The sequence below is a fragment of the Ovis aries genome, chromosome 24, assembly GCF_016772045.2.
Source record: "Ovis aries strain OAR_USU_Benz2616 breed Rambouillet chromosome 24, ARS-UI_Ramb_v3.0, whole genome shotgun sequence".
NCBI classification, from domain to species: Eukaryota; Metazoa; Chordata; class Mammalia; order Artiodactyla; family Bovidae; genus Ovis; species Ovis aries.
The window spans coordinates 42,068,889-42,095,181 of NC_056077.1; the positions used below are offsets into that span (position 1 = coordinate 42,068,889).

Here is a 26,293-nt window from a genome sequence, read left to right on the forward strand (position 1 = left end):
GTCCTCTTGCCTGGAAACTCCCATGGACAGAGGAGCCTGGTGGGCTGCAGTCCATGGGGTCGCTAGAGTCAGACACGACTGAGCGACTTCACTTTCACTTTTCACTTTCTTGCACTGGAGAAGGAAATGGCAACCCACTCCAGTGTTCTTGCCTGGGGAATCCCAGGGATGGGGGAGCCCGGTGGGCTGCCATCTATGGGGTCGCACAGAGTTGGACACAACTGAAGCGGCTTAGCAGCACTTTAAGTCTTTATTGGATTTGTTACAATGGTGCTTCTGCTTCTGTTTTTTTGGCCACGAGGCATGCGGGGTGATAGTTCCCCGACCAGGGATCGAACGTGACCCCCCAGCCCCCATCAGGAGCACAGAGCCTTGACCACTGGGCGGCCAGGGAGGTCTCCTCCCGCTTCCCATGGGCGTTTCGCAGCCAGGCCCTGGGCTGGCAGAACTCTGGCGGATCCCCCTCCACCACTCTCCTCCCCTCCCGCAGGCTTCCCGGGACATTGGTCTGGAAGGCCCGTTCTTCCCAATTTTCCCCGTTTTTGAGGGGCAGTTTTTGCGAGTGTTGCTCCAGGTGGAGGTTGTCGGGCTGTCCGGCAGGGTGGCAGCCTCCCGGGCAACCTCACTTGACTTCCTCAGCCGTGTGTGTGGGCGCGCGACCCTCCTGCTGACTCCGTGGAGAAGTGGGTTCAGCGGGCGGGGGTGAAGCCTGTGGGTGGAGACAGCGGCCGCCGTGGTCTTCCTCCTCTCTGGGTGGTTGGCACTGTCCCATCAGCTGCAGAGAAGGCATCCTAAGCAGGGCTGAACCTCCTGTCCGGTTGCCTGTGGCAGCTGGTCATGCCCTCCCTGAGAGAGCCCGAGGCTCCTAGGGCGGGGGTGGTGGCACGGCCAGTCCCTGGACAGAGGAGGACGGCACCCTTGTGGTGATTGGACTCTCCCGGGACCCCCTGGCAGCTGATTTCTTGCGATAAGTTCAGGGTGGCTTCACCCCCTGATGAGGCGGAGGGTCGCGGGCAGGGCTCACTCTGCTTTTGCTGTTTCTTTAGCCTGTAAAACCCTTGTTCCTGGAAGAGATCCCCGCCCTCTGGACAAGGGCAAAATCCAGCCCCACTCAAAACAGCTGGCTCTCTGAGAGCACTGAATCGGGTGTTTCTGGTGAGGCTGCGGCGGAGCCCATGGGCGCGGGGACCGCCCGGGACGGAAGGGCCTTTCCCAGGCTCTCCAGCTGTGTGGAGCCGCGTCAGCCTCGGCGCCGCGGTCGAGGTGCCGGGAGGGCCCTGCTCTGACGGCTGGTGCCCATGCTCCCTTGAGACACCCCCTCCCGTCTCCCAGCCCCACAGCGCTTCCCTGCGTGCTTGCTGGTGGGTGCAGGCCTTAGAACGTGCCGCAGGGTGCGGTGGGCTCAGGGACTCCCGTGCCCTTGACCCAGAGGCTGGTGGGCACTCGGTGGGCAGCGGGGCTGGGCCGGCGACTCTGCCTTCCTCCTGCCTTCCGCTGTCCTTGGTGCGGTGTTCAGAGGCCTTAGAGACCTGAGTGGAGGCGCTTCTGTGCAGCTGCCCTGCCCTCTCAGGTGCCCACTCTGCGCACACGTGCCCTCCACACCCAGCACACACACACCAGACCACACGCCCCGTGCTCACCCCCAGCACACCGCACACCACACACCCCGTGCTCACCCCCAGCACACACAGCACACCACACTACACGCCTCGTGCTCACCCCCAGCATGCACACCACACCACACGCCCTGTGCTCACACCCAGCACACCACAGGCCCCATGCTCACCCCCAACACACACACTCCACACCATATGCCTCATGCTCACACCCAGTATGCATACCAAACCATACGCCCCGTGCTCACCCCCAGCACGCAGATCACACCACATGCCCCGTGCTCACACCTAGCACACACACTCCATACCACACGCCCCGTGCTCACACCCAGCACGCACAGCACACCACACGCCCCGTGCTCACTGCTGCCACAGATGCTGGGCCAAAGTCCAGCCCCAGTTCCCACCCCCCACGGCTCTGCGCCCACCCTTCCTTCTCCCGTCTGCTTCTGCCGCAGCAGCTCTGCCTCAGGAATGAATCAGCGCTTCACTAATGTGCTTGATTCCTGATGGTTGAGGATCGTCTCAGGGTTTCTCCCCCACACCCGTGGGGTAAAGGGCCAGCCAGGGGGTGGTTTAGGTACCCAGCTTTCCCTCCGATGGGGTGGGTGCACAGCCCAGCTACTGACGTGAGTGCCGCCCTCCTGCCGCAGGGGCGCGGGCCTGGGTGGGAGGTGGGTTACAGAGCCCCAGGCCTCTGGGAGGTCACACTGGGTGCCGAGCCGGCCTTTGTGCCGGCCGCTCCCCGCCGCTGGGCTCCTGGCGGGCTGTGAGGAGCCTTGCTGCCTGGGCGAGCGGGGGTGCCAGGAAATAGCAAAGCCATCGGGCGCCTTGCTGTCATCTTGCGCCTCTCGTGCCAGAAAGGCCAGATCAGCCTCCGCTGTCAGGCTCTAGAGGGCGGTGTGAGCGCCAGGCCCTTGGGTGAAAAGGGCTCAAGAGCGCCAGTCGGGGAGAGCCCTCCGGTGAAGGCGGGGTCTCTGCCCGTGCCTGCCCTTCAGGCTCGAGGCTGCCCACGCGCCTCCTGGGTTTGCTGGAGGGGCTGGGAGAGGCCTGGCTCTCTCACATGCTGTCTCCCCGCCCCTGCCCCCCACCTCAGCTGGGACAAGAGCAGGTGAGCACCCCGCCCCGGGGCTCCTCCTGCGACGGGGACTTGCCAGGGTCGGGGGCTCGATAAGAGCGCTCACCTGCTCAGACAGGCGCTCACAGGGGAAGCAAGCCTCAGTGGGGCCTGAGTCGCTGGAGACGCCTGGTGAACGTAGGTACTTGCTCGGGACAAAGGCTCTTTTTGGAGGTTTGCACCCATGAAGAGCTGTTAGAACTAAAGCTGGCTCATCTCCTGTCACCTAAACCTTGTCCAGCGTTCCCCTCTGAAGGCCCCTCCAAGAAGCTTATCCTGGTGCCCAGAGTGTGCAACGTGTGTGGGGTGCCCTCCACGTGCCGGGGGCATCCAGGGCTCAGACAGCGCCATCTGGCCAGGGGGCTGGCCTCCTGACATGGGTGTTTCTCTGGGGAGGAAGGGGCAGCCCTGCGGCTGAGTCTGAGTGCTCCCCTCCCCCACAGGGAACCAGTTAGATGGAGAAGTCAGAGGCATTGGCGCCAGTTTTATTGACAGAAGGCTGAACAGCCCGACTTGTTAGGTCTTCTTTCTTATATTTTAGCAAGAAGGGTCTCTGTCTACGTCGCCACTGTCCACTCCGTTTCAGAGGCAGGCTCTTCACACACCTGCTGCGCCCCACCCTTCAGGAGGTGCAGAGAGGCTGTGCACAGAGGTGCCCCCCGGTGTGGAGGGAGGCGTGGGGGCCTGGTGCACACCCGCCGTGGAGCCCACCCCACGCCTCCAGCTCAAGTCAGCCGTGAGTTCTGTCCCCGAGATGGCGGGTTCACGGCACATCTGCCTGGAAACAAGGCTGCTTCATCCCAGCGACCTCCCTTCTGCTCTCCTTAGGGGCTTCAGAAGCGTCTGCCCTGGGCCCAGCGTGTGCCGGAGGCAGGGGACGGCTCTGTGGGAGCAGCCAGCGGACAGATGCCCCAGGGCCGCGTGGGGCGCGCCGTCCACTCCCGCGGCCCCTACACGGTGCTGCTGAGCTTCACCTCGGCCTGTTCTGCGCCGTCCGGGACCACGGCCTTCAGGGCCGCGTGGCAGAGGCGGTTCAAGGCCGACAGGCCGGTTTTCTGCTCCAGGTAGAGCCGCAGCTTGTCGCGGAAGGTCTCCCCGAGGAAGCTGTAGATGAGCGGGTTGAGGCAGCTGTTGGAGAAGGCGGCCAGGTTGACCACGTGGCCGGCCAGCGGGTGGGCGTGGCGCGGGGAGCGCTGGCAGGGCGCGGCCCCGGGCGGCGCGCGCTGGAGCAGGTGCACGCTGATGAAGACGTTCTCGGGCAGCCAGCACACGAAGAAGACCAGCACCACGGCCAGGATCATGCGCAGCGCCTTCTGCCTCCGCGGGCGCAGGCCGCGGTGCCGCTGCGCGCTCACCAGCACGCGCACGATGAGCGAGTAGCAGAGGCCGATGACCGCGAAGGGCAGCACGAAGCCCAGCGTGACCTCCAGCCACTGCACCTCCCGCACGTCCGCGAAGCAGAAGCACGCGTCCTCGCGGTGCTGCAGGTGGACGGCCGTGAAGGGCACCAGCGTGGCGGACACGGAGGCCAGCCAGATGAGGCCGCAGCTCAGCCGCGCGCGGGGCTTGGTGCGGAGCGGGCCGCAGCGCACGGCCTTGGCCAGGGCCAGGTAGCGGTCGAAGCTCATCCAGGTGAGGAAGAAGACGCTGCTGTACATGTTGACCTGCAGGAAGAGCGACATGAAGGTGCAGAGCGCGGCGATGCCGTAGTACTGCTCGTCCAGGTTGAACACCTCGATGAGCGAGTCTGCCACCAGGATGAGGTCTGCGGCTGCTAGGTTGATGAAGTACAGGTCGGGGATGGTCATCTTCTCCCGGAAGCGGAAGTTCACCGCCAGGATGAGCAGGTTGCCCACGAAGCCGATGGGGAAGAGGAAGACGGCGTACAGGCAGGAGAGGAAGAGCCCGATGGCGTACTGCTGCCGCTCCGAGAGCGCCGCCGAGCCGTTGGCCAGCGCGCGCGGCAGCTCCAGCCCTGCGGCAGTGCCGTTGTAGGCGCCGGTCGGCAGCTCCATGTCAAGCCGGGGGCCCCGGGGCCGGCGGGCCTCTCAGGATGCGCTGCGCTGCTCCCGGAAGCTCGTGCTGAGCAGGAAACGCATCTTGAGAGAGAGGTGGTGCTCCTGGAAGTGAGCCAGGCGACCGTGAGGCCAGAGCGGGTCCCTGGGCACCTGTGCAGCCAGAGGCGGCGCCCTCACCCTGGGGCACCTGGGAAGCGAGAGCAGAGGGTCAGCGGGCGCCAGGGTGCGCCGGCGCGGGGGAGCACACACGCGTGGGTGGGCTGCGGTGTGTCCCCTCGGCCCGGAGGGTGGCCAGCCCTGAGCTGGAGCAGGGGAGCCACACACAGATATCACACACCCGGGTTCTCCCGAGGCTCCAGGGCCCTGGGCCTGAGGCCCGCCAGAGACAGCTCTGAGGGAGCAGGGCAGGGTGTCTTGGTGGGGGGTGGGGAGCCTTAGGAGGTTGAGAGGGGAAAGGTGACTCTCTGGAAGAGTGGACCCAGCGCACGCCAAAGGTGCAGCCGGCTTTGCTCTTCAGCTGCACAGGTGCAGGGACCCAGTGGTCCTGGCCAATCCTGAGTTCGGGTGCTGAACGTGAAGTTGTTTTCATAACATGAGATGGAAAAAAGTGGTCATTGTTTCAGGACCTAAATTTTAAAATTTGTCTTAGTTTTGTCGGTTATTGTAAAACCAGAAGTATCTCCTTCCTGCTGCCTGCAGCCTAGAAGTGCTGTGACCAGGAGGCTGGGAGGGAAACCCTCCCGGACCTCTGCTTTTGCCAGTCCTGCCCTGGTGGTCGCCAGCGCCCAGCTGGACACAGGCTCTGCTCATGTGCTCCCTGAGCCTCTGGGCAGGGCCTGGGGTAGCGGGGCATCCCGGGCTGGGGTGGGGGGCAGGCGGCCAGGCAGCTGGGTGGGAGCGAGGAGCCCTAGCAACCGGCCTCACCTGCAGATGGTTGGGAATCGCTTCCAAAGTGTTGCCAAAGCAACAGACACTTCCTGAGCAAGCGCTTGAAAGCACTGTTGAAAACAAGGAAAGCAAAGAGATACATCAGGAAAGCACCGTTAAAAACAAGGAAAGCAAAGAGATACATCAGGACCCGCCAGTCAGTTACTTTAAAAAGACTCGGTAGCCTCTGCTTCTGGGGCTGATACACTGGATCTTACTGGTGGCTCCGTGCTCTCTATTCGTCTCTGGTCGGTAATCCCAATTTGAACCAGATAAATGCCACTCTTCTTGGATCCCATCTGTAATGTTTAGAGCCTCTGTTTTTAAATTTATTTGTAAAAGCTGCTTAAGAGTATTTGCTTTGCTCTTTTTAATGTGGGGATTTGGGAGGTTGTGGGCTGATCTCCGGAAGTTCAGGGCCAGCAGAGCCGTGGGGCACACCCGGCCTCCGCAGTGCTCCCCTGCCCTCTTCTTTCCCGAGTGCTCTCCCATCCTCCACCGTTGCTGCTGTTTCTGTGCTAGTCTTGAGAAAAGACAGGCATGAGTCTTAACTGCTACACACTTTGCTCATGAAAGTTGGCCACGAATTCAGATAGAAAGGCGAGTGTTAAACAGTGGGCCCTTGTCTTGTCTCAGATTGCCACCGCTTGTCCAGATCTAGGAAAACGAGCCGCGTTCTTGTGAGATCTCTCGTGCTGAGTGGCTCAGCCGCGCCTGACTCTTTGCGACCCCGGGGACTGTAGCCCGCCAGACTCTTCTGTTCATGGGATTTTCCAGGCAAGAACACTGGAGTGGGCTGCCATTTCCTTTTCCAGGGAGATCTATTAGCTATGTGTTCTACATATTAAATTAATCTCAGGCTGGTGGGCATCCTCACTGAAGGAGAAAGCAAAGTGCCGGCTGTCAGAGGACAAAAACCGTTCACCATCCCTGCTGTCCTGTGATACAAAAGAACCTTCCCGCTGAGCCTCCGTATTGAAGTCCCAGTGGGGGCGCACGGGTTGTCCACATTGGCCCGGCCGCTGTTCACCACCCCAGGCGAGCCCGCCCAACCCAGCTGCCTGGCCCCTGCCCATCCGGGCGCCTGGGACCCCCTTACCTGTGCTGCCTCTGGCCACCCGACGTGCGTTGCCCTGAGCGGACCTGTCCCGTCCCTGGGAGCGGGGCTCAGCCAGCCTCCCAACGTCTCCCAGCAGTGATTCTGGACTGGGGTGGAATCGGCCTTTGCAGGGCTCTAGCAAGGAGCGGGGAGGAGCAGGAAGCACGGCACCCAGCCCTCAGCCAGCCTGCCCGCCGCCCTCCGGCCAGGCCTGCCCCTGGTGGCTGCAGGCTTTATAGGCGCAGCGACCATCCGCAAGCCCGCCTGTAACCCCCTCAGTGCCGGTCTCCTCCTCACCCTGCGGCACTGAGCTGGGCCCCACCACCCGTCTTCCTGGAAGTTTGCAGTTGGGCTGGCTTTTCTTCACCTGCTGATACAAACTTTCCTTTTTAACTTTGAAGGGACTGTAAGTGGGTCTTGTTTATCTTTCAGAGAATAACTATTATTCTTTGTCGGAGTTTACATATTGCTGCTTGTTTTAGCAAGAGACTGCCTTTACGACTCGCCACTAAATCTCCTTAGCCAGCAGCGTGTGAATTATGCATAGAGAATGTAACCTGCAAATCTCGACATTTGTAGACAGAAATGCAGACCCAGCGAGCAGTGAGGGGCAGGTGAGCTCCAGGCTGGGCAGCGCGTCCTGTTGGAGAGGAGCCCGCTCAGCCTCACCACCCCCGCCCCCACCCACCCGACTCCGCCAGAGCCCCTGGAGGGCTCGCCCTGCGGCTGCTGCAGAAAACCCCTCTTCCTGCCACGACCCCTGCTCTCCCGCCCGACCCGTCCCAGTGCTGACCGAGCTCGCGCTCCACCTGCTGGCGGCGCGGAGAGGCTGCCAGAGCCGCCCCAGCGTCTGGGGCGAGGGGCCCCAGGCGTGAGCTCCGCAGTTGTCATCAACACTGCATTTTAACCCATCTCATATCTTCCTCTTGGTGTGTGGTCTTTTTTTTTTTTTTTTTTTACCTTTTGGGTTTTTTTTGAAGCTGTACGACTGAAGTCTGAGTGGTCTTTGGATGACGGACGAATGAGGCGGACTGCTGCAGTGGGAGCCTTGGGGCGGCGCGTGCTTCCCGCAAGCGGAGGGCTGCTGACGGGCGGGAGTGTGGATGCGCCTGGGTCCCCAGCCCCGCGCTGCCTGCCGCATCCTGCGATGAGCTCCACGGCGGTAGAGTGACGCTGACTTGACACCCTTCAGGGGTGTGTTTTAGGAGAGGTCCCTTTTCAGCAGCTTCCCAGGTGGCGCTAAAGTTGAAGAACCCGCCTGACAGTACAGTAGATGTGGGTTCGATTCCTGGGTCGGCAAGATCCCCTGGAGGAGGGCATGGTAACCCGCTCCAGTGTTCTTGCCTGGAGAATCTCACGGACAGAGGAGCCTCACAAAGAGTCAGACACGACTGAGCAACTTAGCAGGCACGCACCTATTTTCAGCAGAATACTGTGAACTTTTTATGGAAAAATCTGATATTTAGGGTTTTTCCCAGCTCTGCTTCTGATAGGCTCGCCTTTTAAAGGATGGCCCAATAACATGGATGGGGTTGATCTGATCTCAGACCTAATTTTGGCCAGCTGCACACAGGATGGTTTCCGCACTAGAAACGCTGGAGACGCCATCTTGAGGGAATGAGTCATGAGAAAGTGCAGCTTCCTCTCGAGTTAAACAAATAAAGCGCGAATTCAGGCCCCGAAATAGCCGAGCCGCGCCCCTGCCGCACAGCCGCTCCCTCCTGGCGGGAACGCAGCCTTCAGCCCCACCTGTGCGACCTGAGCACGACATCCCGACACCCAGTGTGTCCCGAGCTCACCCAGGGCCGTGAACCGGGCTTCGGGCTCACCATCGGGAATGAGCTGGGGCTGCCACGCCACAGGCCTCGTGTTCCTGTGGCTGCGAATGGGTAGGCGTCTCCCCTCCTGCCGCTGCTGAGTGTGAGGGCCCGGCCCTGCCTGAGAGGCATCAGGCCTGTCGGTATTCTGCGGGCGGGCCTCCTGTGAGGCGTGGGGAGCGTCTGTAACCGTGAACACCCAGCCTTGAACGGGCGCTTCCTCGGTGCTCGCGGCGCGGCCGGCCCGCTGCACCGAGGGGCAGAGCTGCACAGCTGAGCGCGTGCCTGGACGCGACGAGGGCTGTGCGCGCACGCTGGGCAGGGGAGGGCCGGGCTGCCCTGAGTCAGGGAGGCCTTTGGGCTCCACCCGGTTCTCGAGGTGGCTGGGCAGGCCTGGGAAGTGATGAGTCCCGGGAAGATTCAAGCCAGGTCGCACTGGAGCAGGGTGGGTACAGGGACCCCCAGGCCTCCACCGCCAGCATCCTCTGCACCTCCTGCCGCCCGCGCTGACGTATGCACAGATGGACAAGTGCCCTTGAGTCCCGCCCTGCCGCGGGTGCGCCGGGGAGGGGTCTGCGGAAGGTTTCCCGGATGGGGCTCGAGCACGTCCATTTCCAGCATCCTGCAGGTCTCACCCGGGCCTCTGCCTTTGAGGACCGGCGGCTGGAGCGCGAGTGGCTTGGGGGCAGGGTGTCACCGCCTTGGACCCAGAAATTCTGACCCTGCGGCCTCTCTGCGGGGTGGGGGCTCTGAGTCCTGGAGGGAGGCCTTTAAATAACTGCGCAGGCGCAGGCGTAGGCTGCCGCGCGGGAAAATCACCTGTTTCCATGTAAATGTCCCGGCTCCTCAGACTTTTAAGTGGGGAGAGAACACTGCTGTGTGTTCAGAGGAAATTGACGGCAATAAAGTTGGAAATTGTTTCCACCAAAGGCCGAAAGGCGGGCGGGGCAGAGGCGCGTGGTGGCCATAGGCCGCGCGTCGGGCCTCGTTCTCCTCTGCACCCGTGGGTTTGCCGTGGCTCGCAGTCTGTAGCTCTCGCGTGTGCCTGTCGCACGAGCCCGTACACACGTGTGTGACGCCGACGCCCTGCGTGCACGTTGCGTGGTGTGCATTTTCGTCGACGTGCTGTCTTTATTCTGACCCACAGCGAGCCGGGCCCGCGTCCTGACGCTGCTGTGCGCTCCGCGCGTGGGGCCGGTGGTCTGTACCCGCTGGCTTCCGGCCCGTGTCTGGCTCCCTTGGTCCGAGAGCCGCGGCCATGCGCGATCGCTGGCGTGCTGAGGAACGCCAGAATTAAGACGGACGACCAGACCGAGAGGAAGCGAGCTGGCCTGTCTCTTTAAGGCAAACTGGAGAAAAGGCCTTGTGAACGGCAAGGCCAGGTCGGAGGACAGCATCGGCAGGCGTCCTGACGTCCAGTCGAGCAGCAGTCGGTGTTTCTGGCCCTGGGGTCTCTGCTCCGCGGCTGCGACCGGCGGCTGTCACCCGGCTGAACCTGGCCGCCCAGCGCCTCCCGGCCTCCTCGGACCTGGCGGAACAGCCCAAGGCCCGCTTCTTCCCGCGTCCCGGCTTCTGTCCGAGGCCGGGGCCTTCCTCGGGGCTAGAGGAGCCCCGGCTTCACTGCATCGCGTTTCTCGCTGCGCGGTGGGCTGTCTGATGGGAGGCCGTGGGGTCCACAGACGGGAGTTGGTGTCCTGGCCTGGCCAAGGTCACCTGAACTCAGGCCCCGGCTTCCCCTCTGCGTGGTGGATGCCGGAACAGCCCCTGCCCCAGGGTGGGTGCTGGGTGCTCTGCCTCATGTTCGGCTGGCCCGCAGGGGACACTCGCTCCCCTCCAGGGTGCAGGGCAGCGCTCTGCTCCCTCCTGGCCTCAGGCTTGTGAGTCTATGGCCTCAGCTACCTGCAGACTGAGGTGGGGGCCCACCCCTCCCTTGGCCCTCTGGGTCCAGCCCGGGTGCCGTGTCTGCTCCCTCATTCCCCAGACTGGGGGACTGCCTGGTGCAGAGTGGTGGGTCCAGGGGCTCCAAGCCCCCCTCCCAGTGGGACCCTGGCGAACACACCTTACTGGTGACAGCCACCTCATTGGCGGGGCTGACCTCCCCTTCGAGCGAGTTTGGAAGGGTAACAGGAGACGCTGAGATGCTTTCAGGAAACTGCCCACAGTTCCCTGCGCCCCCTCCCACCCGCTCACTGCCCACCCCCCCACTCGCTCTCTCCTCCCAAACTCTCCCTGCTCACTCGCCCCACCCCCGCTCACTCCCCCCCACTCCCCCCAACCTGCTCACTCCTCCCTTACTCCCCCTGCTCACTCCCCCCATCCCCGCTCACTCCCCCCCAACCTGCTCTCTCCTCCCTTACTCCCCCCCTCACTCCCCCCACTCCCCCCCCCACTCCCACCAGCCTGGGCTCCACTGCCCCGCCCCCCAGGAGAAGCCAGGCGGAGAGGGGCGTGGCTCTCGGGGCTCCCGCAGGCAGCCGCCTTAGCCACTTTCTCCATAGATTTGCTCTGAGCTGAGGGGGCTTCCCTGTGGCTCATCTGGTAAAAGAATCCGCCTGCAATGCAGGACACCCCGGTCTGACTCCTGGGTTGGGAAGATCCTCTGGAAGAGAGAGAAGCTCCCACTTTAGTATCCTGGCCTGGAGAATCCAACGGACTGTGTAGTCCACGGAGTCACAAAGAGTCGGCACGATGGAGTGACTTTCGTTTTCACTGAGTTGGCTGCACGCTGGTGCAGGCCTGACCCCCCATGCTGAGCTGTGAGTCTCCGACGGCACCGGGTCACTGGTGTTTCAGGACGTGCCCGTGGTGAGGTCCGTGGTCGGAGGGCATCTGTGCTTAAGCGCGACCCACCTTCGATGCCCGGCGTCCTGGCCGCCCGGCGATGTGCCCCACAGGACTCGCAGTGTGGCCAGGCGGCTGGCTGGAGCGCTGCGGGGTCCTTTCTGGGTTTGTTTTCCAGAGCCAGAGCTGCCATCAGAACCTGCAGGTGGGTTTTCCACCTGAACATGTGCTTCCTCTTCTTGGGTGAGTTTTTAAGGGCGGGCTGGCCGGTTCTCAGGGGAGCGCTGTCAGCATGTGAAGCCACCAGCGTCTTCCCACGTGGCTGTCCACCGGCCCGCCTGCCTGAACCCTCGCTCCGAGGCTCTCACATGAGGCTCAGAGTTTCCTGAGGAGACGGGCCCCCTGGCTTATTCTGGTGCCAGTTTCAGGCCAAGGACTGGGCCTTCTGGGCCCCCTCCCTCAGCCTTGCAAAAGGGCTGCCAAGGTCCAGCCTCGGTCCCCTGAGAGCTTCCGCAGCCCGGGCCCTGAGGATGTTGTGTTCCCTTCGTGGCTCTCTGCGGGGGCTCCAGAAATAGCCCTGAGGGGGTCTAGGAAGCCGGCCCTGCTCACCAGGACTGCTTCCTGGGGCTAGAAGGCTGTGTGGGGTGTGAGTGGGGGGCGTGGGAGGGCGGCGTCCCGGCTTGCTGAGTTTTCTTTAGCTTCTTGGGGCCTGCCCGGCTTCCTTCCAGACCCGAGTCTGCGCGGGGGAGGCTCGCGTCCGGCCGGGGGCGCCCCCGAGTCCTGTGGACATCGCCGGGGGCGCTAGCTACGCACCGCCCCTCCCGTGGGCTCTTATCTCGGGTTTGGCTGGCCGTCCTGAGCGGGAACCTGTGCGGTCCGCGTGTCGCGGTGGTTCTGCGTCCCCTCTGCTTGCCTGTAGGGGGGGCGCCCTCTCCGGCGAGTGCTTGTCGCCGCGCTGCCCTTTGGCCTCCGCCCAGCTCAGACTCCTCCCCTCGTGGGCTGCGTGTTCTGACGGGCCTCGGCACGCGGGGGTGTAACCTTGAGCCCACCAGCCTGCTGGCGTTGGGGCACCCGGCGGCCTGGCCCTTTGCTCTCGGCTGGCCCCTTGCCCCTTTTGTGCCCGCCAGCAGAACTGGCTTCTTAGGGCCTTGCTGCCTGCGGGTGTGTACACTGCGGGCCCCTGGGGGGGCCGAGGGCCCGGGTGAGGCACGTGTCCCCGTCCAGCTGCGCGGCGGCAGGGCGGGGGAGGGGCGCGGGGGGGCGACGCGGCCCTGCACCCCCCGGCGGGCCGGGCCCTGGGGCTGCGGAGGCGGCAGGGCGGGCCGTGCGGTGCACAGGGCGCAGCCCCTGCAGGCCCCGCCTGGGTGGGATAACGCCCGCGGTTGCCTTCCTGCCGGGCTCTGCTCCTCTGCCCAGCGGGCAGTGCGCTGCGTTACGTGAGGCGACTGGGGGTCAGAGCCTGCGCGTGGAGCCGGCTGCCTCCTGAGCGCCGCACCGCGTCTGTGGGTTCGGTGCCCCTGGGCCGTGCATTTGCGCGCCGTGCAGCGCCCGGGGGCCGGGCGCGCCTCCACGGCCGCCCTGGGGGCCTATCTTGTGAAGGCAGGATTTGCTGCGGCCTCCTCGGGAGTCGGCGCCGCGAGCTGGCAGCCGGCGCCTCGCGCGCAGGTGCAGGGCCGCGGCGGCCACCGGAGGGCGCTCCGTGAACACGCCCGCTCCGCGCCCGCGGTCACTGAGCCACCCGTTAGCCCGCTTGGAACCCGAATTCCATCGGCTTCCTGCCTCGTGGCTCTCGGGGCGGCGGGGGCGGGCGATTTGGCAGTGCCCCCCCCCCATGGAACTGCTGGGAAACCTACACGCGGGAAGGAAGTGCCCAGCTCTGTGTCCCGCACGAGCAGTGGTGGCGGAGGGCACGGCTGTGTGAGCGGCCCCCTGCCTCCCGGAGCCCTGGCCCCCGCGGGTGTGTGGGACCCACCCACCACCAGCCCCGTGGACACACCATGGGCCCTCGGACAGCTCGGGGTTTATCCGCGTCGGACTTAAGACCCGCGTGGTGCAGGGTCAGCGCTGACCAGCAGAGGAGCCACGGTGTAGCCAGAAAGGCTGGAGTGTAACTCAGGAGGGGAAGACTTGCTTCCTTATGGCTGTGCGCTGTTTAGCTGACATGTCACACACCGCAAGAAACACATTAGAATCCAGAAATTGGCTAATAAATATCACGTAATTTAATCTTCAAAAGTGTGGGTGTTCTTTCCCCAGTTTCTAAGACACCTGCAGTAAATTCAGGCCATCTGGGCAGATGTAAGGGGTTAGGAACGAGAAGGCCCCCACATTTCCCGCCTGATTTTAACTTCAAGAACTTGATGTGTAATTGAGCACCTTAATGACTTCTGGTTTGTCCTTTGTCAGGTCCTTTTTACAAAGAAACAAATGTTTCACTTTTTTAATTTTTTTAAAAAATTATTTGAGTCTTGGCTGCGCTGGGCCTTTGCTGCTGCACACAGGTTTTCCCCTAGCGTTGGAGAGCAGGGCTACCCCCCCCCCCCGTTTGCTGTGCGTGGGCCCCTCGTCGTGGCGGCTTCTCTCGTGGGGCTTCAGTAGGCGCGGTGCGAGGGCTCAGGAATCCCGGCTTGCCGGTTGCAGAGCAGGCGCTCAGTACCTATGGCCAGGGACTCAGGGGCTCCGCAGCACGTGGGATCGTTCTGGACCAGGGACCGAACCCGCGTCCCCTGTGTTGCCAGGAGGATTCCTGCCCACTGTGCTACCAGGGAAGCTCTGACTTCTTGATGACATCTGCTGCGATTGGTAAGAGACCCAGTTTCTTACAATTAGCTTTATAACCTTCATGAAATAAACCCAAGGCTAAACTCACCTCTGGGGATCCTGAGTAATGAAGCATGGCACGGTGGGTGAGTTTGTCTGTTGACAAAAATAAGATCATTGAAACCCCAGTCAGGGATTTCCCTGGTGGCCCAGTGGTTAAGACTCCGTGTCTCCAGTGCAGGGGCTGTGGGCTCGACCCGTGGCCGGGAACTAAGATCCCGCATGCCGCACAGTCAGAATATATACATACTAACAGTTAAAAAAAAAAAAAAGAGTTCGTGGTCTACCTTGACGTTTTCCAAATAGCTGCTCATTCTCTTAAATGCCTCAAGTCTTAGTATGGCCATACAGCCCCGAACCTGCCTGATCTCATTGAAATGGTTCAAAATTCATTCAATTTTTAAGCAACTGTGGCAGGGGTATTAGGAATCAAACATACTAGGGCAGCAAGAAGTGACCCGGAGTTCAGCACGAGATCATCAAGCCGACATCCATGGAAAGTAGATTGTTGTGGTACTAGCGGCTGAGGCGCAGGTGGGCTTGCTCCTCGAGTTGGGGGGCAGAGGGGGGTTCAGGGCACAGCAGCAGCAGTGGTGGGGCCTGCTGCATCTGAGACCCCGGCTCGTCCTCTGTCAGCAGTAGAGGTGGTCCCGGGACAGAAGCCTGTGGCTGCTACCGGACGACACCCTCCCCCCGGAGGTCCCCAGAGACCAGCCAGCTTTCAACCAGAGCCACTGAGAAACTGAAATAAAGAGTGACCTTAGGCCCCCTGCACTGTGCGGGGGAAACCAGCTGGGCTGAGGGGTGGGGGCCTTGGACAGAGATCTGGGCCCTGGGGGCTCCCCTTCTCCAAGGAGCCCCTGGTGCGGGGAAGAGCCGCTTCCCTCTGCTGGCTCCGGGACCCTGAGGAGGGCACTCATCGCCTCTCTGCATGGCCACTGCTGCCTGGGGACCCCTGTGGGGGACATGCTGGGGCAGCGGGGGGCACCGCCTGAGGCCCTGGGAATTTGAGGAGAGCTCCCACCAGGCCCTGGGGCCCTGGAGCAGCCAGTGGGCATCTGTGCTCGTCACCGCCAGGAGCGCCCGGAACCCACCAGTTCCTGCTGCTCTGTCCCCCAAGGCTTACTGCAGCCCCCGAGTCCAGCGTGTCTGTAGCTCTGTGCAGGCCGTCAGCCTGGAGGGAAGTCAGTCTGCAGGTAGGAGAGCATGCCGCTCACTCTGGGCTCCACTTCCCAAGAGGCTGGGGCCACGTGGGGCAGGTCCCCCCACAGGTGCCGCCAAGGGGAGCAGCCTGGCCCTGGGGCAGCTGGTGGTCAGTGAGCTCACCGCGAGTGTTTACGGCAGCAGCCGGGCGCGGGCGGCGCCCAGTGCCGCGTTTGTCTTTCGCCTGAAAGGCGTCCTGCACGATTGCAGCCTTCAGAAGCAGGCCTTTGCTTTTAGGGCATTTCGGGCTCAGAACAGGGTTGGGGTGAGGGGCTGTGATGCCTTCGTGAAGACGTGGGGAGTGGAAAGGGGCGCCCCGCGTCCCTAACAGCTAACACTGACAGCGGGGTGCAGGAGAGGGCGAAGGGTGGCGGGTGGGCTCTGCAGCCCCGTGAGCCTGCCTGCCCAGATCCGTCTTGCCTGTGGGCAGGCCCGTCGGCTTTGGGGTTAGAAATCCTGAGTATTTTCCTCCCGTCGCCTTGTTGACACTCACCTTTGGGCACACTTTGGGGGCCAGTGCCGCCGGGCTCACAACTGGCGGCCGCAGACGCCCCATGTGGCCCCTCCCGCTGCGCCTGTGCGTCCCAGGAAGCCTGCAGCCCCGTCCTGCCCCGTGGCCGAGAGGCTTGCCACCCAAGTGGGTTTGCGTTTCCTTCATTTTAATACCTTCTGACTTTCCTACCAAACGTCTCATAAACAAAACGAAAGGGGGGAGGGCTAGTATTTTAACAGTACAAAGTATAAATACTGGTGTTAGGTTTTCATTACTTCGTTTGCGGCGGGGGGGGGGGGGGGGGCAGGCTGTCGCGGGCGTGGACCTGAAAGGTGGCTGTGGGAGGCAAGCACACCCGGGGGCAGCCGGGCGCCGAGGACACGGCTCCCCCTCACACCAGGCACCTGGGGAACTCCACGCGGCTGCGCCTGGTTCTGCCTCGTCTCCAGGGGCGAGGGAGCAGGGGCTGGAGTCAGCGTCGTCTCCTGGACGCCTGAGAGGAGGGAGCGAGCCTTGGGCACAGGGGACTGATCACCGCGCCTTGTGCTTCCGGCCAGTGCGGCCCGCCCCGCCCGCGGCGGTGGGAGCAGCGTCTATGCCGTCACCGACTGCACCCCCGCTTGGTCCGGGGAGCAGCTCTGGTGCCCACGGCGCAGCTTCTTCATCAGCCGCCGCAGCTTGCCGGGGAAGTTTCTGTCGAGGTGGCGGTACAGAACCGGCACCACAGCGCTGCTGGCGAAGGCCAGGAACTTGGACAGGTCCTTGGCGAGGAGCAGCGTCCCCACGTGGTGCCCGTCCAGTGCCTTCCCCCGTGCCGCCAGGACCGTGCGCCCCAGGAGCGTCAGGTAGTGGGGCGTCCAGAGCCCGAACTGCGCGCACACGGTGGCCACCAGCAGCCTGTGCGCTGAGGGGTCTGGGCGGCCCGCGTCCCGGTCGAGCGGCGTGTCTTCCTTGCGGACCCGCGCCAGGAGCGCGAGCGCGTAGAGCGCGGCCAGGCCGGGCACCAGGTAGCCGACGAGCAGCGTGATGGCGTCGTCCGCCGCCGCGTCCCGCATGCGCGAGCACTCCACCAGCCGTGCGGCCACGTGGCTGCAGATGTGGAACAGCAGGGAGGAGAAGCCGGCGAGCAGGGCGCCGCCCCAGACGAAGCCGCACACGTGCCGGGTGTTGTAGACGCTGGACATGTAGGTGCGCGGGAGCGCGCGCTCGATGTAGCAGTCGAGGCCCAGCAGCGCCGTGGAGTACAGCGTCACCAGCGCCGCCACGTTGAACAGCACCAGCAGCGAGACGTGCACCTCGCTGCCCGGGTCCCAGGCGGCCCCGCCGGCTGCGCCAGGGCCCAGCAGGTGCGCGGGCGCCAGGGCGCAGAGCAGCAGCCCGGCCGCCGCCATGTTGGCGAAGTAGACGTCGGGCATGGTCATGCCGCCGGGGTCGTGCAGGTTGGCCAGCAGCAGCAGCGCGTTGTAGCCCAGGCCGAGGGGGACGCCGCTCAGCAGGTAGAGCAGCGACAGCGCGGACAGCGCCCTCTGGAGGTGCAGGCAGGGCAGCGGGTCCTCGCCCCCCGTGCCGTTGAGCGGGCAGCTCCACATGGCGGGCTGTGGGGAGAGCAGCGCGTGAGGCCTTGGCGGCCACGGCCCGGCCCCCGCCCCCGAGGCCGGCGGGAAGCGCGGCTGCGCGCGTTTTCTGCGGCCGAAGGCGTCCTCGCTGGAAGCTGGGAGGGCCCTGAGAGCCACGCGGGCCTCCTTGACCCTGTTTGCCGGGAAACCCACAGCCCTGGAGCTTTAAGACGCCTTGCTGGCACCTTGTGGCGCCTGGGCCGCGTGAGAGAGGCCTGTAGCAGGAGAGCTGGGGGGCCGGGGGTGGACCCAAGGCCTGGCCCCGCAGCCCGCCTCGCGGGAACCTCAGCCTTCCTGAGGCTGCGGCAGCCCTGCTGCGCACATCCTCCCTCCCTTGCACTGACTGCGGAATCCTGACACCCCCTCCCCCCCACCTCCGTCTGTGCCCAGCAACCCGCCTCCCTCGCGCCGCCTGGGCAGCGCTGGTGTGCCGTGCCAGGGCACCGGGACCCCTGTCCTGAAAACCAGCGACAGCTGGACCCCTGGGGAGGGGCCAGAGGTGGTGGGAGGTAGTCTGCACGCGCGCCTGGCATCCTTCCGGTCCCCTCCCTCCCAGCCTGGCAGGGTCTGGGCGGGCCTTGGCGGGTGGAGGCGCCTTGGTGGTGAGGGAAGGACAGACTTTCTTGAGCAACGCCTGAGTCCTGGGGAGGGGGGAACCCTCCACGCCATGCGTCCTGAGCCTACCGGGCTTCTTGCTCTCAGAGCGAGGCCAGCAACCCTCTGGGGCAGACCCTGGCCTCCCAGGTCCAGGGGCTAGGGAGGCCCCGCCTGCCCTTAAGTGGCCCGGCCCCACGCCGCGGCAGCGAGCCTGGCGTGGGGGGCACAGGGGGAATGACGCGACGGAGCAGGCGCCCGCTTACAGGGTGTGTGCCTGTGACACCCCCCCCCCCCCGACCGCCCCCGACACGGAGGGGTCAGGCAGGAGCCTCGCGGGGCGGGGCCGTCTGTATCCTAATGAGCCGCCAAGGCAGCGGCCGAAGGCGAAGGCGGGGGCGGGACTGCTGAGCGCCTGCTGCCTGCCGGCTTCATCACCTCCAGGGAGGGCGTCTACTCTCAGTCGCTGCAGGGACTCGGGTCCCTCTTCCCAGACCTGGGGTCCAGGGTGCGGGAAGGAGCCCCAGACAGGGCCGGGCCTGAGGGGTCCTCGGAGCCTGCGTCCAGCCTATTCTAGCCGATCCGCTGCCCGTTTCCCTCCCGCATGCCGGCGGGCTCCTGCGCGCTGAGCAGGCCGGCACGCTGGTCCACAGAGCATCCTGTCGGTGCCTGACCAGCCCGAGCGCCTCGCCCGGCTCCCGGGCCTCAGTCCCTCCCCTCCCTCCGCGCTGGCCCCACTCGTGGCAGGCCTGTTTCCCGGTGCGGCGTGCTCCTCCGCGAGGCGGGGGCGCATGCGCACACTCGTGTGGCGGGGGGGTGGGGGGGCGCTGCGCGTGTCCGCCGCCTGGTTCTCAGGGTGCCCCTCCGCTGCAGGCGGGTGCCCCTCCGCTGCAGGCGGGTGCCCCTCCGCTGCAGGCGGGTGCCCCTCCGCTGCAGGCGGGTGCCCCTCCGCTGCAGGCGGGTGCCCCTCCGCTGCAGGCGGGTGCCCCTCCGCTGCAGGCGGGTGCCCCTCCGCTGCAGGCGGGTGCCCCTCCGCTGCAGGCGGGTGCCCCTCCGCTGCAGGCGGGTGCCGCTGCGCCTCCTGTTCACAGCCATTTTGGAGCCTTGAGAATTGTATCGGGAAGGGCCGGCACACGGGAAGGGCACCCTGCCCACGGGCTCCCCTGAGGCCCGACGGGGGTCCCCTGGTGCGCCTGCTCCTCCTGGGGGTCTCCATCCACCGGAGGGCAGGCTCGGCCAGGAGGGGCTGAGGACGGAAGGGTGGCCCTCTGCGATGTCTGGTGGGGCAGTGGATAGGGCCCCATGGGCTCCTGGGCTGCGGGAAGCAGGGGACGTGCCGGCAGGGGCCCTGCCCTGCTGGAGACCCGCGGGAGGCAGTCACGCGGAGCAAATCAGCTCAGAACTTTTTTCAAGAGCTCAGGTGCTTACACGGCCAACTTGCTTGACCCAAGAGGGGTCTGCGTGTCTCAGCGGCCAGCCCGAGCCGCCGTGTCCTGGCAGCTCATACACACAGAACTTGGAAACCCTGCCCACAAAGTAGACAGCTCTGTGCGCGTCCTGTCGGTGTCCGCGGCAAGGACACGGCTGGCTTCACTGCAGCTCATGCGCTGAAGGTGCCGGTTTCCTTTGCTTTCAGCCAGTCTTTGCTTTTTGTCCCCGGTGTTCTTCCCAGAGGCTCCTCGCCTCCAGGTGTTACGCGTGGGGGTGCGGGTGAGGAGGGCAGGAGGCAGGCTGCCGACATGGAAGGGACGAGGCACTGAGGCGCTTGCTGGGGCGGGTGGTGCCCATGGGCTCTTGGGGACCCAGAGCAGCAGCTGCGCCCGGCACCCCCAGACTTGCCGTCAGCATCGGTCACTTTGGGAGTGTGCGCCTACCGCGCACGGCTGCAGGGCAGCTGGTCAAGGCTCGAGGCCTCTAGCTGGTGTCCCCCTGTGTCCAGGCCCCTGTGCTGCCCCTGCGGGGCACTTCCCTTTGTGCTCGGGCTCTGGGAGTGCAAGAGTCTGGGAACAGGCTCCCCTCCCCCAAGGCCCTGTGAGGAGGGGCCCTGAGAACAATGGTGGCCCCCGCCCTCCACACTGGCGGGCTGGGCTGGGCTGCCTTTCCAGTCACCAGCTCTCTGTTCCCTTCCTTCCTGAGAAAGGGGAAGTTGGACCGTGGCCAGAGACCAGGATTCCGAGCAGGGCTCTGTGGTCCTGGCCTCTCAGGGGCAGGAGGCAAGGCCAGGTGGGCCCTCAGCCGCTGGGCCCTGCCCCGGCCCCACAGGCCCTCGCTGTCCCTGAGTAGCAGGGCTGACGACACCGCCTGCGGCCGCCCGTCACCCACTGCAAATCTGACTGGTGTCGTCAGGACGGCCCCAGGGGCAGGAGGGACCAGGAGCCCAGCAGCATCGTCCAGGCTGGTCCTGTCACCCTGCTCCGGGGCCGTCCTGATGACACCGGTCAGAGCTGTCCACTGCCTCCTGGCTCCCAGTCCACCCTCTAATGCGCCCCGCCTGCCCCTCCCATCAAGCACCCCCGCCCACTGCCCGCCTGCCGGACACACGCCTCTGCAGACCTGCCTGCAGACACCCCGGCTGGCGCGGCCGCCTTCCTCCTATGCTTGGTGGGGCCTCCCAGACCTCTGGGCCCTCCTCCATGCCTCCCTAGGCAGCAAGCGCCCACCAGGTGCCGACCAGGGCCCCGTCATCCGACAGGGCGTTGGGGGGCCCTGACCTCCTGCCCACCCTCAGCCCTGTCCCGGATCCCTCCGGGACTCCGGTGCTGCCAGCCTGGCCAGGGCCTGGTTCTGCCCGGCACCCCTGCCTCTGCCCGCTGGGTCTGCGCCCCCCCCCCGCCTTCTGCCCCCTCTGCCAGGCCCGGGGAACATACAGGTGTGCGCGTCTGGCTAGAGACATGTCCCCTCACTCTCGGACCCTCACCCGTGGGCGCCCCTCTTCTGTGGCGGGCATGCCCAGCCAGGCCTGCAACCAGCCTTTGTCCACGGAGCAGGGGCGCGCCTGGCACATGCAGGTGTGTGGCCATGGTCTCACGGCGACACCGGCAGCAGGACTGCCCAGCCCTGAGGTCGTGTGGCCTGGGGCGGGAGGCTGGTGGGCTCCAGCATCCTGGCTTGCTCCTTGGTCGTCGAGGGGGTCCGGCGGTCACCGCATCCGGTGTCTCCCAAGAGGACTAACTTGATCTGAAGGTGACCTGCATCCCCTCTCTGAGAGTTCGGCCTGTCGCCTCTGATCACGCTTCTGGGCCAGTGGCCCTGCCGGGCCCCGGATGACTGCCACGCGGCCAACTTCCGGCTGGTCTTGTTCCAGGGAGTGGAGATGTCTTCACAGCCTCGGGCCAGGGCAGTTCCCGCCTGGGGCCAGCAGTGGACTGGAGAGGGGAGCGTCGCCAGCCTGGGGAGGGCACCGGACTCCCAGGTGGACCCTGACGTGCGCGCAGGCTGGCGGCGCTGCTGTGGCATCAGGGAGGGGTCTCCTGCTCTGCTCTGGACCTAAGCAGGAGCTCTCAGGACTTGACGTGTCCTCCTCGGTGCCTGCATGGGTGCCGGCACACTGGGCAGACGGCCTCGCAGCACACGGCCTCGAGTGGGGGCTGGCAGGCGGCAGGGCCACGGGGCAGATGAGCCGACGGGCCAGCCTCTGCTCGGCGTCCAGGACTCTGAGCCGGGCGCTGGGGCAGCAGTGAAGCAGCCCCCGGCCGCTGCACCCCCCGCGCGTTGGTGATGGGGACGGGGGACACGGTGGGGGCTGGTGGCAGGCCCCGGGGAGGGGGTGGCATGCGGGCCGGGTGCCCGTTGGGGAACACTGGGCCACAGGACACGTGTCTAAGCCCCGCTGCACTGAGGGCCGCCTGCTTCTTACGCTCTTGTTCTTTGGGGAAGCAGCTCGATCGTGCCCCCGGGCCTGACTCAGGCCGCCCCTTGGGAGGGGCGCATGCTGCCTGGTGGCGGCTCCCATCCGTGCGCCGCAGACTGAGGACCAGCCTCCCCAGGCGCCTTGCCCGCAGCTGCCTGGCTTGGGTCCCTGCTCAGGCCGTTGGGAGGATGGAGTGCGGTGGTGAGCGCGGCCCTCCCTGGTGCTGGGCGTGGAATGGCGGGTCCTCGCCTCCCACACACGCGCCCTGCCGTGCTGCCTCCTGACTCTGCCAGCTGCCGCAGGGAGAGGAGACGGGGGAGGGAGGGCAGGGTTCGTGAGCGGGCCCAGGCCAAGGGCAGATTCTCATGGAGCGGGGGTGGGGGGCAGGAGGTCCTCCCACAGCTTAGCGGCCCTGGGCCCCCAGGGCTGCTGTAGGAACAGACAGCGAGTCTCTGGAGCCGCGCTTGCTGAGCTGGGGCCCCAGCCCCACGGGGTCCCGGCGGGTCCTCCCCGATGGCGCCCTGCTTACGGGCGCCCCTCTCTCATTCCCCGCCGGCAAGGACCGCACGCCTGGGTTAGCTGCTGGAAGTATTTTGAGGCCAGATGTCAGCATCTTTTCTCCTTGGGCTTTTTTTTTTTTTTAAAAAAAGAGCCTAGAACTGTATAAACTAACCCTTCAAAAGTGAATGTCCACGGGCAATGAAAAGCCTTGCCGAAACGCAGGGCTACAGCCCACGGTGACCTCCATGGAAAGAGGGGGGCCGGGAGTGCAGCAGAGCAGAGGCGGGCGGGGGCCACGATGGGCAGGGGCCCCCCAGTCGCCCTGTGTGCACACAGCCTGCCCAACCAAAGCACCAGCTAACTCCCCTCCAAGGTCGCTCACCTTATCCCACAGCACCCCGCCTGTTCCTGCCTGCCCAGAGCACCCCAAAGAGGGAGCTCCGTGGCCGGTGTCCTGCAGCCTGTGGGACGGCCTCAAAGGCCTTTCCCCAAGGTGAGCGCGAGGACCCACCGGGCAGAAGGGCCGGCAGAGCTCAGACCAGGAGGTGGGCGCAGGGCCCCGAGGCCAGGGCAGGGCGTCCTGGTGGGCACCGGCCCGGCCTGCCTGCCTGAGGTCCTGGAGACCCACTGTGTGCTGTGCCTGGGCTTCAGCTGAGTGCTCTGGAGCCATCAAAATGCTTTGAAAGTGACTCGACTGTTTATTTCCTTTTGCAATAATGGGCAAAGGCTCTAGCTACAATTAACATCCAGCTGGTAGGAGCCAGACACTCCGGAAAAGCTGATGTTTTCATCGGTTTTCAACATAGAGCGCTTACGCATACCGATTGGTATCGCGCCTTCCTGGACTGCGATAAGCAACGGTTCATTATACACTTGGGGTGGCTCGGTTTTCGTAGCCTGTTGCTTTTTAAGGTTCTGAATTAGCAGTGAGCGTGAAGCAGGCAGCGTCTCCGGTTCTCCCGGGAAGAGAACGGGCTTGCCCGCTGCCCGCCGGTGGGGAAGGGCTGCGGGCAGGGGAGCAGCCGGCGGGCCCTGGCCCGCCCCCGGCCCCAGGCTCTCCCTGGAAGGATTCGGGCCATGTTCTCCTCTGCTTGTGGAGCGCTAGTCCCTTGGCTTTTTTCTCTTATTGTCCCCCGATTAATCTTTTGAGGTTACCGCTCCTTCCAGTACTCTCCATCAGGGGAAAACAGACTAAGAACAGACCCGTCTCCCCTGGCACCCAGTCGGGCCCCTGCCCAGCCCGACACTGGTGTGCTCTTCCCTGGGGGCGCACGGGGGGCAGAGCCGCAGATCTTATCGTGGCCTGTGGTTCTTTCCAGGGGAGGAGCCAGCAGTCAGTTTTGCTCCTTACACTTGGTCTGATCATGACAGTTGCTCCCTTGGCTCTAATTAAAACTGGGAAGCCCCTGTGTGCTCTCTGCCCTCCCACCGTGTGTGGGGGGGGAAGGGGACCCCTGTGGGATTGCACAGGACACCTGGTCCTTTGCGCCCTGGCCTGCTGCTAACTTGCAGGGGGTTCTGTCCACAGGTCCCTGGGGGGCGGAGGAGGGACCTGAACTCTGACCCTTGACAGCATCGCATTTTTTAGAGTGAAAATTCACTTTTACGCCTTACACTGAGGCCCCCTGCTCTGCAGCACCTGTGAGACCCCACGGACATTTGCTGCTGCCCAAGCGCCGGAGAGGCTGCAGCCTTGAGAGAGCTGGAGGACAGGGCCCTGGTGGGCGGCAAGTTGTTTGCTGAGGTTCCCGGATGACACCCCAGGGCCTGGAGGGTGTGGCTGCCGCCTCCCCAAGCAGTGCCTTCCTCTCAGGCCCCGGAAAGTGGCTGGTGCCTCGTCCCACCTGGAATCACTCGTGCGTTTGCTGGCAGGGACCCTGGCAAGTTCATCCGTCTTTCACTATGTAGTAGGTTCAAGCAGCTCTAGGGCTAACGATGCTGAAGCTGAAACTCCAGTACTTTGGCCACCTCACGCGAAGAGTTGACTTACTGGAAAAGACTGATGCTGGGAGGGATTGGGGGCAGGAGGAGAAGGGGACAACAGAGGATGAGATGGCTGGATGGCATCACTGACTCGATGGACGTGAGTCTGAGTGAACTCCGGGAGATGGTGATGGACAGGGAGGCCTGGCGTGCTGCAGTTCATGGGGTCGCAAAGAGTTGGACACGACTGAGTGACTGAACTGAACTGTCTGAGGGCTCGCCTGATGGCTCAGGGGTAAAGAACCTGCCTGGCAAGGCAGGAGGCCCAGGTTTGATCCCTAGGTTGAAAAGATCTGGAGAAGGAAATGGATACCCACTCGAGGATTCCTGCCTGGGAAATCCCATGGACAGAGGGAGCCTGGCAGGCTGTAGCCAGGGGGTTGCGAGGAGTGGGATACGACTTGGCAACTAAACAACGATAAGCAGCTCCACGTCCTGGCTTAAAACCCCACCACTCGTGCCCAGTGGACACAGGTGCCTTTCTCCTGTCACCCACCCGCCAGGGCCTTCTGAGTTCCAGGGGCCCCAAGTCAGTGAAGAACTAACGCTGGGCTCGTCTCTCCTCTGTATTTCTGTGAGCCCCACGGCGGCAGGACAGCAGTGGTCAAGGGCAGGGCCTGGCCCCAGCTTCCTGTCCATGACTCGCCACAGTATGCATGCGCCAGATGGGAGCTGTAATTTTTAAAAGCCTGTTATCTCTAGAGGCTTTCTCCATTTAGCGAGATACCAGAGGTTCCAGTTGGGAGCGCCACACCCGGCAGGCCAGGGAGCATGTGGCTATCCCCAGGGCACAGTTATTACTAGGGCCTCTTTCTCCTCTCGGTGGTGACCGGTGCCCCAGTGAAGACCCAGCTGAGACGGCAGAGTGTCTGGTCCCCGTTATGTGTGAGCAGCCCGGGAGCGTGGTCAGCTGTCGTGTCCACACTCTGGTGTCTGCAGAGGCCTGGCCAGCAGGCTGCTGGCCGCCTGGGGACTCAAGGCCAGCCTCACTAGGTGCTGCAGACACAGTGGGGAGGAGGGGGCCGCTGCTCCGCCAAGATTCGGAGCTGGTTGTTGGCAGGTGGCCTGGGGCTGCCAAGCAAGTGTGCATCCAGCAATGAGGGGACAGTCTGTCCGGTCCCGACTCACCCTCTGTCCCCCAAAGCTCGGTTAGATGGCCGGGGCCAGTGCCCTGCTGAGAGAACCCAGCCACCGTGCTGCCGCCCTTAGCTTGGTGTTGGGTTTCTTGTCCCAGGTCAGTGGGCGCTCTGAGGCTGGGGCACTGCCTTCTCAAGTTTTGAAGCAGCCTCCAGGCACAGGGGTTTTTTTTTTATCAAGTGTCCTAGGACACTTGGTATCTCCATTTAGATGCTGTTCCAGAAATCTCCAAGATTTTGTAATCATAAAAGGGACGAAAGTTACAGCCACCGTGACCCAGAACAGGCGGTCAGCTCCCCGCAGGACATGTGCGGAGCCTGTGGAGCTGCCGAGCCGCCTACGCGGCGTGCGGCTCTCAGCGGCCCGGACAGGTGAATGACCGCAGGGCAGCGGCCGGGCCGGCCGGGCGCCGCGCGGCTGGAGGGCAGCCACGGGAGGGGAGCGCGCCCGGGCGGGGCCGAGGGGACCCGCGAGTCGGAGCGGAGAACCGGCCCCCGGCCGCCGCGTCCCCGCGCCGCTCCCCGCGCGGGCCGAGCCCGAGTGTGCCCACCGCCCCCACCCCAAGTTCGGCGTCCACTCACCGGCTCGCTGGGCCGCGGGCCGCGCAGTCGCCGCGGGAGCGGGCAGCTCGGGGCTCCGGCAGGCGGCGGGGCTCACGGCGCGCACGCCGCGCCGGCCTGTGTACACACGTGACCGCGCCGCGCCGGCCCCGCCCCCGGGC

General features: G+C 64.6%; 3 protein-coding genes across 12 annotated transcripts in view; 1 reads left to right on the plus strand and 2 right to left on the minus strand.

Annotated features, from left to right (window-relative positions):
* Positions 1–26,293, plus strand: part of C24H7orf50 (chromosome 24 C7orf50 homolog) — a 77,926-nt gene that overhangs the window by 32,718 nt on the left and 18,915 nt on the right. The window lies entirely within an intron of this gene.
* On the minus strand, positions 3,190–10,693 carry GPER1 (G protein-coupled estrogen receptor 1). Of its 2 annotated transcripts, none has more exons than XM_060406114.1 (3): positions 7,738–10,693; positions 5,676–5,749; positions 3,190–4,938 (listed from the first exon to the last, which is right to left on the minus strand). In XM_060406114.1, exon 3 carries the CDS (start codon positions 4,746–4,748, stop codon positions 3,684–3,686), a length of 1,065 nt encoding a protein of 354 aa, XP_060262097.1. In that variant the 5' UTR covers positions 4,749–4,938; positions 5,676–5,749; positions 7,738–10,693; the 3' UTR covers positions 3,190–3,683. The 2 variants fall into 2 exon arrangements, with proteins under 2 accessions (XP_060262097.1, XP_042096362.1); XM_042240428.2 differs by lacking the exon at positions 7,738–10,693 and adding an exon at positions 6,778–6,992.
* Positions 13,575–26,238, minus strand: GPR146 (G protein-coupled receptor 146). Its single transcript, XM_027961263.3, has 2 exons — positions 26,154–26,238; positions 13,575–17,486 (listed from the first exon to the last, which is right to left on the minus strand). The coding sequence occupies exon 2, from the start codon at positions 17,478–17,480 to the stop codon at positions 16,485–16,487; it is 996 nt and encodes a 331-aa protein (XP_027817064.1). The 5' UTR covers positions 17,481–17,486; positions 26,154–26,238; the 3' UTR covers positions 13,575–16,484.